At 40.8% G+C, this 12836-nt stretch overlaps 1 protein-coding gene across 1 annotated transcript in view; it reads right to left on the bottom strand.

The window, feature by feature from the left end:
- The window catches only part of cux1b (cut-like homeobox 1b), a 231930-nt gene that overhangs the window by 3765 nt on the left and 215329 nt on the right, over window positions 1–12836 (bottom strand). Inside the window, exons 15-21 of the mRNA XM_037530974.1 lie at window positions 4233–4369; window positions 3987–4053; window positions 3277–3389; window positions 2962–3078; window positions 1650–1733; window positions 1478–1534; window positions 62–142 (exon numbers count right to left, since the gene is read on the bottom strand). Of these exons, the coding sequence (XP_037386871.1) occupies window positions 62–142; window positions 1478–1534; window positions 1650–1733; window positions 2962–3078; window positions 3277–3389; window positions 3987–4053; window positions 4233–4369 (656 nt within the window). The remainder of the gene's footprint in view (window positions 1–61; window positions 143–1477; window positions 1535–1649; window positions 1734–2961; window positions 3079–3276; window positions 3390–3986; window positions 4054–4232; window positions 4370–12836) is intronic.

Genomic DNA, 12836 nt, shown 5'->3' with positions numbered 1-12836 from the left:
GGTTAAACACTCACACTATCATGACAGAAGTAGCAGTGCCCAGTAAAGGCTATCGCCTTACCAGAAAGACCAAGCAATGAAGGAAGAGGGTGTAGAAGAAAGCAACAGTTCTGGCCATTTTATTGGACAGGATGACACGACCCTGAAACACAGGACACAAAAAAAAAAAAAATCAAGCACTCTGATCTAAGATCAGGTCACATCACTGTATATGACTATTTTAAGTGCACTAAGTAAACAGCATGAACTAAAATAAGATAAAATATGGACACAGACAGCTGTTAAAACATATCGTCTCTGTCCAGAGAAAAACATGTACCTACAAAACAGTGACTTTACAGAAGAGGGCAGACACCTTGTTTTTATATAAGCTATACATATAAGTATACGTATATATGTAAGCTAAATGAATGAGATTTTATTCCAAGTGATTTTGAAGCATTTCTATTGGTCCATTCATCATGAAATTTTCACAAGATTTAAAAAGCAAAATTAAATAATATAGATACTTCTTTCTGGGCCAGTGACGACACACTGCATTCGCATTTGTCATTAGTGTTGGAACAAAACCAGATCTCACTATATGCCCAAACGTTTGTGGACACTGCTGCAGTAACAGTCTCTACTCTTCTGGGAAGGCTTTACACTAGATGCTGGAACATTGCTGTGAGGATTTGATTGACAGTAAGGTCAGGTACTGATGTTGGATGGTCAGTTCTGGATCACTCCAGCTCATCCCAAAGGTACTGGATGGAGCTTCATCACTCCAGAGAACACAGTACCACTGCTCGACAGCCCAATGCGGGGGGCTTTACATCCCAACACTTGGCACTGAGCATAATGACCTTAGACTCATATGTGGCTGATCTCGCTAATCAGAGGGGCTGTCTGTATACCTTTGGACGTACAGTGAAATTTGGAAACACAGGATATGAATATTTCATGATGAATGGATTTGAATGAAAATCTTGTTATATTAATGTACATTAAAGCCACCAACGTTTACCCCTGCACCAAAGTACATTTGTGATATATACACTAGCTAGTCCTACCCCACGCCATAGCCTTCGGGTAGGATTAGCCACCTTTAAATGAACAGGTGAAGATTTTAGGTAGGGATCATTGTGGGGTGCTCCTGAATACGGTTACTAGTGTTATTTCGGCCCTTACATGTGTTCACCAGGGTGTTAATTATCTCCTCACTATTTAGGATCTGCTGCTATAACATTTTGTGCTGACTCAGACATAGTGATGCACTGCCTGCATCTGTATGGGATAATATCACACATTGAAAAAACAAGATGGTGCAAGTGCCTTGATGACGTCAGATTCATTCCATATATTCAGATCTTCATTCCATATAATCAATAGTTTCATTCATCTATCTATCTATCTATCTATCTATATACACATATGTATCTATACACATACACATACACACACACACAGCGGTTATGTGTGAATGTGTAAATCATACCAGACTGAGGGTGGCCTTGTCCCATGGGCTGAGGCTCAGGTAACGTCTCTGGCGCTCCTAAGGACAAATTTTAGATCAAATTGCATTATTAAAAATCACACATCAACCAAAAGAAGGCAAAATCGATGGTAGCTCGAGTTAAACACTGCAGTGGGCAGATTTTTACTCTCACCCTCTTGCTAAAGGAGGCGAAGGGGTCCAGTCTCTCCTCATACTGTGAAGAGTAGCGCATCACTGTATCATCAGTCCCTCCACTCTGCGCATGCACACACACACACACACACACACACACACACACACACACACACACACACACAGTTAGCACCATCACTGAACTTCACCACTGGATTAGACAAATAAATGCTACCTACAGAACTTCACAACAGAAGGTTCTCAACATTTGAAAGCAGTGGTGGAACAAAGTACACAAATCTGTTATTGGGAGATAACGTTGGTAAGATTATCGGCTTCACGCCAAGAGGTGAGTTCAGTGCTCAGCTGACATTTATTCATCTGTATAATCAGTTTCACAGTTGTGCAGAAAAGGTGGTCCTCAAATTCATAATCAGACATTGATTTTCTGAGTACACTGGCTGAGCTTCTCTGTGCTGTGAAAACCCTCAGGCCCTGTCTTTGGTCATCTTGTGCGGAATAATATCACTGCTTGGAAAAGGTGTTATTCCGGTTGTCCTATATGGCCTAAGCTTCTTTTAGCTACACACCTTCTTTTTTGTCTTTATAGATTATAGTGAGTCATACTGTGTTCCAAACCACATTGACTTGACACGGTTTGAGTGGGTCTTGAAAAGATTCTGGTATATACGTTTTAGGTGACTATTGACTACCAGTGTTTGTTAGCAACATTAGCTGCAAAGCTCCAGTTCAAAACTAAAGAAGCAAGATTTAAAGACCAAACGTGTTTGAGCTGATCAGCTGTGTTTGAGGTAAGTGGAAGATCATGTAAATTTGATTTTTCACCAAACAATTTTTTTTTTAAATGAGCATTTTCTTTCATTCTGCTTGTCAAAGGGCATTGGAGCTAGTTACAGCTGCTAAGCTATGACTGGACATTCAGGTTTTCAGGGAGGGATTTAGTGAAGGGTGCTCTATGATTGGTTTGACTTAACTGATTTAAGTGCATCAGATTCTTTTGTATTAAGGGAAATCTTGTTTTTGTTTCACAGTATCTTACAGAAAGCAGTGGAGTGAAAAGTGAGATACTGTACTGTGAAATGTGGAGTGAAATTAAGAGTCTCTTTAATAAAGTACAGATACTCGAAAAGAGTACTTATTTATAGTAATGAAGTACATGTAGTGCCTCTAGCTTATGCCAGAAACCCACTTCTTAGCTAAAGGCTGTGATTATTTCTCTCGTGATATCAGCAGGTTTGGTCTGTGTTGTCACTGCAGCTGCTCGTGTCATTAAGGGGATTTGTTGCCACGAGTGATCAGCGTGTTGGACCAACAGTGTCTGATGAACTCACTCGGGTCGGGTAGCTCTGGAGGAACTTGATCTTCTCATACAATTTGATGTTGTCGGCCCGCAGGCTGTCTAGCTCACTCTGCAGGGCCTGCATGGTCTGCTGCATAGAGCGGCTCTCCTGAGAGAGAGAGAGAGAGAGAGAGAGAGAGAGAGAGAGAGAGAGAGAGAGAGAGAGAGAGAGAGAGAGAGAGAGAGAGAGAGAGAGAGAGAGAGAGAGAGAGAGAGAGAGAGAGGAGAGAAAAGAATGATTAACTCGTTTAGTTTCTAGACTGTGGAAGTAGATGATAAAAGCAGACTTCAGTAATGTGGGACTCACAGCCTCCAGCTCCTGGTTACGAGCTCGAAATCTCTCTCTCTGACTGGAGATGATGGACAGCAGAGAGTCCATCTGACCCTGAGGAAGCTCAGCCTGAGAGGAGCTGCCCATACCTGAACACAAACACACACACACATTAACATTCAGATTTTAAAGGGTCCTGCAGCTCAGATGCTCCGTTGTCCATCCATGAAGGAGGTTCTCCACAAAGTGGGACTTCTTAGTCAGCTAGACAAGTGTCCAGTCGGTGGAGTGGTCAGAAGCACTCTCGTAGTAATCTTCAATTACAGTTTAAATTATCCATCTAACAGAGAAACTCTGCTTTGTGAAGTAGGTCCGCAGAGCCTGCCTGTGTTTGTTTGATGGAGCTTTGGGTGGAAAAATAAAGGTGAAAGAAAAAGTAAAAAAAAAAAAAAAAAGCCAAAGACCGTGAGAGGGGTAAAAAATAGAAAAAAATTATAGAAAGTAAAATAATACAAAAAATGAAAGAGAGAATTTATTAAACCAACAATTGGAAATTATGCAGTGAACTATTTTGGCAGTGTCTGAAACTGCTCCGTTCACTACATAGTGCACTATTTTTGGGTCGTGTGTGAAACTATACTCTGTTCACTACATAGAGCACCATTTTGGGCCATGTCTGAAATTATGTCCCATTCACTACATAGTGCACAGTAAAATGTAATTGCATTATTATGTGTTCAGGTTACCTGAGAACAGGGCTGTGGCCTCCTTAATAGGCTCTGGGATTTGGTCCATGCCACTCAGATCGGCCCCCTGGTGGAGAAAAAATGATATAGCTGCTTCAGTGCCCTGCCTTCTGCAAATGACCGTGACTTAAACTGTCTGACTGTGGCTTAAACCCAGCGAGAAGCCATTTCTGCTAAATCCACATTTTGCCTAAACGGTTGTGACGTAGCCAAACATGCTCTGCCACAAACAGTATGGGTGTGTACCTCAGCGTCAGGGCGGGACAGGGAGGACATGGTCTGGATGGTGCTCAGATCATGCTCGAGTTTGAGGATGAGCTCCTTCTGCTCAGCGCTGGTCCTTACCGCAGCCGAAAACTCCACCTGGAGAGCTGTGTAGCGCCCTGACATACATATACACATATATACATCAACACAACTGTGCATATTACAAAACAGACAAATTAGATGACAAAACTGTGACCAAAAGTATCCAGACACCTCTTTCAATTAGAGAATTCAGCTGCTTAAAGGCGCACCATTAATCAGTATAAAAGCACTGATCAATAGAATAAGATGCTCTGGAGCAGCTGCACATGAGCTTATGGTCACATGTCCAGTGGCAAGCTTGGGTTACAGGGGTATAAAGCCCCCCGGCATTGGGCTGTGGAGCAATGTAGAGTGATGGAGCTCCACCCAGTTCCTTTGGAATCCAGAACTAACTACATCGGTATCTGATGCTCTCGTGGCTGAATGCAATCAAATCCGCACAGCAATGTTCCAACATCTAGTGTAAATCCTTCCCAGAGGAGGCTGTTACTGCAGCAAAGTGGGACCAACTCCCTATTAATACCCTCAATTTCGGGGAAAGGCAACATGAGCAGGTGTCTACAAACTTTTGGACACATAGTGCATGATGCCGCCATCCAAATACAGGCAAAGCTGTAGCAGGAACGATGATATGGAATGGCCATGTAGACCTGTAATTACCTGCCAATGGCATAAAATATAGTAGCTAATGATGTTGCTAATTAGTGCGAATGGCGTAGTTAGCAAAAGTTGCATGTGACTATTTTTAATTGCACTGTGTATCTTAAGTTGCCTGGAAAACATACAGTCTGCAACCAGTTGCATGAAAGTTTCCATATGTAAAGCCAGTCTTAGTGTTATGCTGTATTCAGGTAGATCCCATATCTTGGAATTTCTGATCTTCCCTTGACTGGGAGTTCCTAACTTACTTGCAGGATTCAGAAGCTGTCCTCAAACCTGGGTTCAGCCATGTGAGTTGGGCGGCTCACACCCTCAACAGTGAAAAAGAACCAATTTTCTACTTTCAAATGAGATTATAGTAGTATTTGGTTTAATGTCAACAACATAGTGAGAGTTGCTGGTTAAACCTAGAAACTGCTGTTTTGAGAAGATAAAAACGTCACTTATGTTCACGTTTTCACAAATATCACTAACAGCAGCTGGCTGGCTTGTTGCTAACAGCACTATCTTTTATGAAAGCGTCCATGTTTTTCCCCACCTCGTAGCTTTAATGTGTAGAGGTTGGAAATTCCAGAAAGTGTGAAAATTCACAAGTGTGAGCCACATCGAATTGAGCAACAGCTTCAACAGCAAACAGAACATGACATTTTTTAAAGCTGTTATGAGCTAAAGTCCTTACCTTCAGCAGCAGTGATCTATTACGAGTGATTAGTGATCTGTAGTGATTCTACAAGGCATTCATTCAGTGGACAAAGGATGGAACGGGTTCTGCTGCAGCCTGCAGGCGCAGTGTTTCGCTGAGGAGACACCACACATTGACCATCTGCATTTCAGAATCAGATATTTGAAGGCATGTGAATACATTTGGCACCAAAACTCTGTGGAGTGTCTGTGTATGGATGGTTAAACAGGCCTCTTCCTCATAAGGGGGAGTGCACAGTGCCCAGCTGCTGAGGGGGCATGTTGAGTGGAGCATGTTAATGTTTAGTGCTGAGATAAGAGCCTCTCCATCAGGGACTCTCTCTCTTTCTCAATCTCTTTCTCACTCAGTCTTCCACAAGAGCAGAGAGGACATCGTGTTGTTTCAGTGCTGATGGCATCGCTGAGGCCCAGCCAGAAGCAGCAACTTGGAAGCTCATGTTTCATAACATGAAAAATGCCTGTAAACTGCAGGTGCACATTACCACAGACGTCAGCTGAGACATGGTTGCTGGGTGAAGTTAGTGAAGTAGTGAAGCTTCAAGGCCAAATATTAGAAGATAATACTGCAACAAGGAGCGCTGTGCTAACTGCAAGCCTCAATCTGCCCACATTTGCCTGATGTTCATTTGTTGTCTATTATGTAACATACAATTTGTCCATGTTTACAGCTAACAGTGGGTTATGCAGTGTCAGAAACCACACAAGCAAGTCTATTACAGTTAGTGTTTCTTAACCCCCTATATAAAATAAATATATCCACTTTACTTTTCTTGCATAAAATGGACTTGATTACTAAATTCAAAAACATACTGAAAATATGTGCATGGGTCTTTTTGGAGTATGTTGCCTTTAGGCAACATCGTGATACAACGGGAATAAATGATATAGAGCCGTGTTCCCTGAAGTGGTGAGACGTGGCTTGTGACTGGCTAAATCCATTCCACCGTCATGCAATGTTGCTTCTAGGCAACAAACATATTTCTGCAAAATCTCATAACAAAAAACAAATGATACTAAATGTTAACGAGGTTCAAAAGTGCCCACTAAGAAACACTATAACCACACACATGCTTTTTATTGACTTATCTCACACTCTTTCCTTTATTGATAACCTGGTCATTGTCTGTAAATACTATATGTATAATGTTATTGTAAAGTGAGGAAAATGAGGTTGTTGCCCTGAGGCAACATTGTGCAATAGAGGTAAACATGGTTCTATATAGCACCAAAAAAGGTTCCATTGTTCCATTAGAATACTACCCTTTTTGCTGAGGGTGTAGTAAGTCATTTTTATTCGATGTTTCTAATCTAATAAAAATTATTTATTCCGAGGGTGGGGTTGTAACAAATATTTACACATATAGTGCTGGTGCTATAACACTGCAAGCATTGGAGCACAAATTCAGAGCTTAAAACGACACAAATGCTTCTAAAAATATAATCTCAATAAGTGGAACAAATAGTCCTTTAAACTGTGGGAAAACAGCAGCAGCATCTAAAAGGTTTGTATTTAAATGTTTATGTTGTGAAATGTACAGAAAATTAATTTTTACTCATTCCACAATAATTCAAATTTCCTCACAAGGGGGCGCTATTATCACTCAAGTATGACTTTTTCTGCACCTGTGTGCACGAAGCAACCAAGACCAGCAGGAATGCACGTATAGCTTGAATCAAAGTTCAAAACGGGAAGGGAACTAGTTTATTAGCTAAAGCGTCACTGTTATTTAATATGTCATTATTAATGTAATCAGTTTAGAATAAAAAAAAAAAAAACAGGCTGAAGACTTTAAATTCCAAATTGTTGCTGGGTTTGTGTCATGTTTGAGTAGTATTAGTAATATTGTAATATTACAAAATCATCTAAACAACTTTTGGGCACATCACAGGGCTGTTTTTTTTTTTACCTGACGGACTACAATTACCATAAACACTATAACTTAACCTGCTTTGCAGCACACGTGACTAGGCGAAGCTGAAGACCTGGGCAGTGGGGGAAGGTTTAATATTGCACATCACCACATGGCTACAGTAGCTGAAAAATAACTGAGAATGAATATAATTTCCATGAGCACTTACTGTGAGACTGATCTTTTATGTTTGCACAAAATTCATTTTTCCTAGCACGTGCGACAATACTGCTGCGTCGGTGTTCTCAGCATTATCGATAATCATGATATTGATGTCCATCTATTGTTTATCACAATAACGTTTAAAGTGATAAATCGTATCGCTCACATTCAAATGGAAAGGATTAAGTTCTCTATAAGAGGCTGGTTTTTTTCATACTTGGTTACCTTTTATAACATACTTTGAGGGTTTACAAACATTTGATTGAAGAGACCCCCGACCTGTTACTGCCCTGGTATCAGGTCTATAATATGAGGGTTGAGGCTGGACTGGCTCAGGCCCATTTGGGTGACTACTAAAAAAAGAATAATAAAAATAATGTGACTGATTTAGAAATGGTTTGTTAATGATAATGGAGTTAATTACTAACATTATTATTAATATGGTTTGGTACTATACACACGCACGCACGCACACACACACACGCACGCACACACACGCCACTTTATTAGGTACACCTTGCTAGTAAAAGGTTGGACCCTCTTTTGCCTTCAGAGCTGCTTTAATTCTTCTTGGCAGACTTTCAACAAGGTGTTGGAAATGTTCCTCAGAGATTTTGGTTGGTTATTTGAGTTCCTGTTGCCTTTCTATCATCTGGAACCAGCCTGCCCATTCTCCTCTGACCTCTCACATCAACAAGGCATTTTCATCCACACAACTGACCACTCACTGGATATTTCCTCTTTTTCGGACCATTCTCTGTAAACCCTAGAGATGGTTGTGTGTGAAAATCCCAGCAGATCAGCAGTTTCTGAAATACTCAGACCAGCCCGTCTGGCACCAACAACCACGCCACGTTCAAAGTCTCTTAAATCCCCTTTCTTCCCCGTTCTGATGCTCGGCCTGCACTTCAGCAAGTTGTTTAAATCACCTCTACATGCCTAAATGCAGTGAGTTGGAGCCGTGTGATTGGCTGATTAGCTATTTGTGTTAATAAGCAATTGAACCTAATAAAGTGGCTGGTGTGTGTGTATGTATATATATATATATATATATATATATATATATATATATATATATATAATGTTCCAAAAAAAAAAAAAAAAGATAAATTGCAGTATTGCCCACTTTTACCTGTAGCTCCAAGGAGAAAAGTAAAAAGGCAAACTTCAGACATTCATTAGCTTCACATTTGTGGAAAAAAAAATAAGAAAACAATAAAAGACTCTAAATAAGCTGCGGATATCAGGAAAAGTCTTAGACTTAGTGTCATACGGGAAGACGAAGAAGAAGAAGAGGAAAAAAGGGACAGACCACAGCACGTTTTTGTGTTTGTATAAAAGATATTTACTTCAATTATCACACCTAGGGTGCTAGTGAATAATAATCATAATAACAATAATAATACATTGTGAAGATTTCTTACAGTGATATTGCTTCTCCATATTGTATAAGGGACTGTCTTACAGTGCTGAGAACAGACTACATGACACACTTTATAAAATAAAAATAAAATAAAATTTAAAAAAAAAAAGAGGAAAAAGATGACATGAAACAAAACCCCAAACCCAACACGAGAGGGCCTCGGAACAGCTCGGAGGGAACTGAGGTGAGGAAGGCGTAAAGATTCCTTCCCGTTCAAAAACGATCATGCAGCCTTAAGTAACTAGTTCATACTGAGGCACACGCACACGTACTCGCACACTGGTGGAGTCGGGGAAGGGGAGAGTGATTCGACGACCGACAGGAGTCTTTATTCTGTCTTTTTTTGGTCTTTTTTTTTTAACCCAAGTGTCGCCACGGCCTAAGGTGGATCACACAAAGGCATGGTGGGAATTTTGTTTTAGAACCGAGTGGTACCTTACTGGCGAACTGGTGAAAAATGGCCTTTAAAAAAAAGAAGAATGGACAAAAACAAGAGCCGACAGGCAGCCCGAACGCTGCACACGCACACATATATATGAAAACATACACAGACACGTGACCGAACGACAAAAAAAAAAAAAAAATCAGCTAAAGTTTAGTACAGTATCGCTTCTTCAGCTTGCAGCTGGTGTGTCTGTGGCAAACACGTCTCAGTGTTGCATAGCCTCTTGCCACACTCTCCTGGAAGTCGGTTCAGGGCTGCACGATATATCAGTTTAGTGTCACGATATTGCCTTATCAAGCACAATAAGCGAGTGCGCTTCTGAATGAACCAATTTATGGGGCCAATTTGACAACATTTCTGTAAACAATATCATTCAAATGCTTCTTTCGAGACAAACAGAGCTGTTCACAGTGGTGGTGATGGGAACCAAACATCCACGGCAAATGTTTGAGACACTATTTAGGCCTATTCATGGTGGAGAGGTACGTGCAGTAAGCTGTGAGGCAAAATAGTCCCTTATTTTTTCAAATTTGGCACCATTTTACCATCAACATTACAAATAAAACTCAGAGTATCACTTTAATGTTCGCAATGCAGACATTTTGACCCCCGGTTCCTACCACCACCACTGCGGTAAATTTCAAACCACTCTGAATGGATTTCTTTACCTGTAAATGAATGGATTATGCAGAAAGTGTGAAATTCTGTTATTTTAAAGTCAGCAATATCTTTAATACATCGCAATAAGCAGCAATATGCTTGTGATACTAGCACTTTGCACATATCGAGCAGCCCCTCCTCTTATCTATGAAAACTCAGTTGTGTAGTGAGAGTATCGGCCCAGGAGACCTACCATCGGTCAAACAGTCGAGAATGTGAGAACGGAGAGATGGAAAACGACTGTAAAACACCGAGACGCAAACTCCTGACCCTGTCTCTTGACTCAGTAACCTCGGGCTTAAGAAAACTTCAATGTGAAGTTTGGTAACAAATTTGGTAACAAAAGGGCCTCACTACAAATAGAAGAGCTGAGAGAAGGAGAGAGACAAAAAAACCCCAAACAAAACCATGAACAAGAATATACACAGCCAACCATACAAAACCATGTCAAGAGACAGATCTCAACATTTGCGGAGTCTCAGGGAAAATCTGAAATAATCTTAGTATTTGGCATTGACGCTCAATCCGTATCAGTCCATCACGAATCGTCCAACCTCTGGTCACCTCGACGTGATCTGATAAAGTTTGTACATCTAATTACAGCTATTATACACATCATAGAAAGTAAGCACGTCATTTTTATTTAGCTTTTTTTTCCTTTTTTTTAATTTTTGGACTGTGTGCATGTACGTAACCCGTTCGTAGTGAGTGCTATCAAACGCCAGTGGACAAAATAAAGACATTTTCCCGTGAGGGTTTGAGGCCTCTGGCACTTTAAGGCTGTGTGTGGGTGTGGCCCCGCCCCCCCCCCCCCCTGTTTTTTTTCCTCTTATTTTAGTCCCACCCACCCCAATTATAAAGTAGTGTCCCAGCTTTCCAAAGCGTCAGCTGAAAAATCGTCCTTTAGAAAAAACACAGCTAGAAATCTGGCAGGGTGGCTTAAGTAGTAAAGTGAAACTTGAGCAGCCACAAAACTGGCATTAAGTAGAGTTTTAACAGTTTTTTGTTTTTTTTTTCTCTTCTTTTTGTAAATACAAATGACCAACATTAATCTCTGAAACGACTTCTTAAAAAAAAACCCAAACACAAAAAAAAAACAAAACAAAAAAACCCCCCAAAACAAACGTTTTGACCCCAGTTAAAGGTTATGACCAAACAGAATTACGTCACGATGGAAACAATATTTACCTAATGAGCGAATAAGTTAACGAACACCTGACCTCAGACTGAAGGGTCCGAGGATTCAGTTCAAAATGGAAACCATGCAAGGAGATATGAGGACACGGAACGGGACAACCATACAAATATCATGTGAGACGTGGGGTTATCAGCAGAATACGAATAAAAATACAATTATAAATGCGCTAGCAGGATCCATTTAGCAGCAAGGCCTTTCAGAATACAATTCCCATCAGCCCCAATTTCTTCTGAGAGGCTTCTGAGAACATAACCTTGTGGCCAAGTCATACCTTAATATATCAAAAGATGGATGGACTTTTCTAGCAAAGGCTTAATCGACACGGATTCATGATATGTGCATCCTTTATGATGACCTATGTGAAAACGAAGCATTGCCATGACACGTCGCGGGCCAGAGGTATTCAAATCCGAACCTCGTGCTGGATTCTGTAATCGCTGGTAGTTAGATGAACTTCATGGAACCGGTTGGTCACTTTAAACACCTGACTCATATGTAAATTGAGGGCGGACAAGCTGTAGCAGCCAGTCCTCAAAGGCTGGCGGGTAATACCTCTCGCCGTAGACCTGTTCACGACATCAGACAGCCTTAGTCTGAAAGCTTATTCTTCAAACATAAACGAGTGTGTGAGCGAATCGCTTCCACACTGTCTAAGATAACACACTGAATGCATGTAGAGAAGTGAATGAAAACAGAAGAAAAAAAAAATGAAAGGAACAGTCCATAAAGATACAGCCTGACCAGCTACATAGCTCGGCGCGTGATCGCTAGCGTGCATACCAGTGATTTTGAAAAGTCTTTTTCAGAAGAATCCACTTCATATCAAAGTTCAACAACTACAAAACGACTGAGGTTTGTTTGTCCTGATAAAGAGACCAGTGTTGTCCTCCACACGTCCAACCGCTAACAAACGGTTACGTTTTTTTTTCAAACTAAAAAAAACAAAACAAAAAAACATACATGAACCACTAACAATGAACAGCTCGTCACACGATAGGATATGTCTCGCTTAAAATCTGTACATTTGTTTTGAACGATGGCATATAGAATATCTCATTTAACTCTATAGAAAAATAACCGTTAAATGGCAGATTCCTGAATTCACAAACCGCTCGTTAAAAAACGGCACGACCACAACAATTCGTGATGAGCTCGTCCGAAAGAAAGGCAGCGGGAGAAGCCGAAAAACTGAGAGTTGCCTTCAAAACAAGGAGTACGCTGTCAAATGCCCTTCTTGGTGTGTCCAGTTCCCTGTCCACTGTGTCAAACCCTTACATTAAAGCGATGGTGATCAAAGAGCGGAAAACCCTCAAACTGCCCCAATAAGCCTCTTTCAGAGTATCTGCTGTTAAAAGCACGTTTCCCCTTCCATTTTTAAAAA

The sequence above is a fragment of the Pygocentrus nattereri genome, chromosome 19, assembly GCF_015220715.1.
Source record: "Pygocentrus nattereri isolate fPygNat1 chromosome 19, fPygNat1.pri, whole genome shotgun sequence".
Taxonomy (NCBI): Eukaryota; Metazoa; Chordata; class Actinopteri; order Characiformes; family Serrasalmidae; genus Pygocentrus; species Pygocentrus nattereri.
Note: the sequence above shows the minus strand (reverse complement) of the source record. Positions and strands in the feature narration are given on the sequence as shown.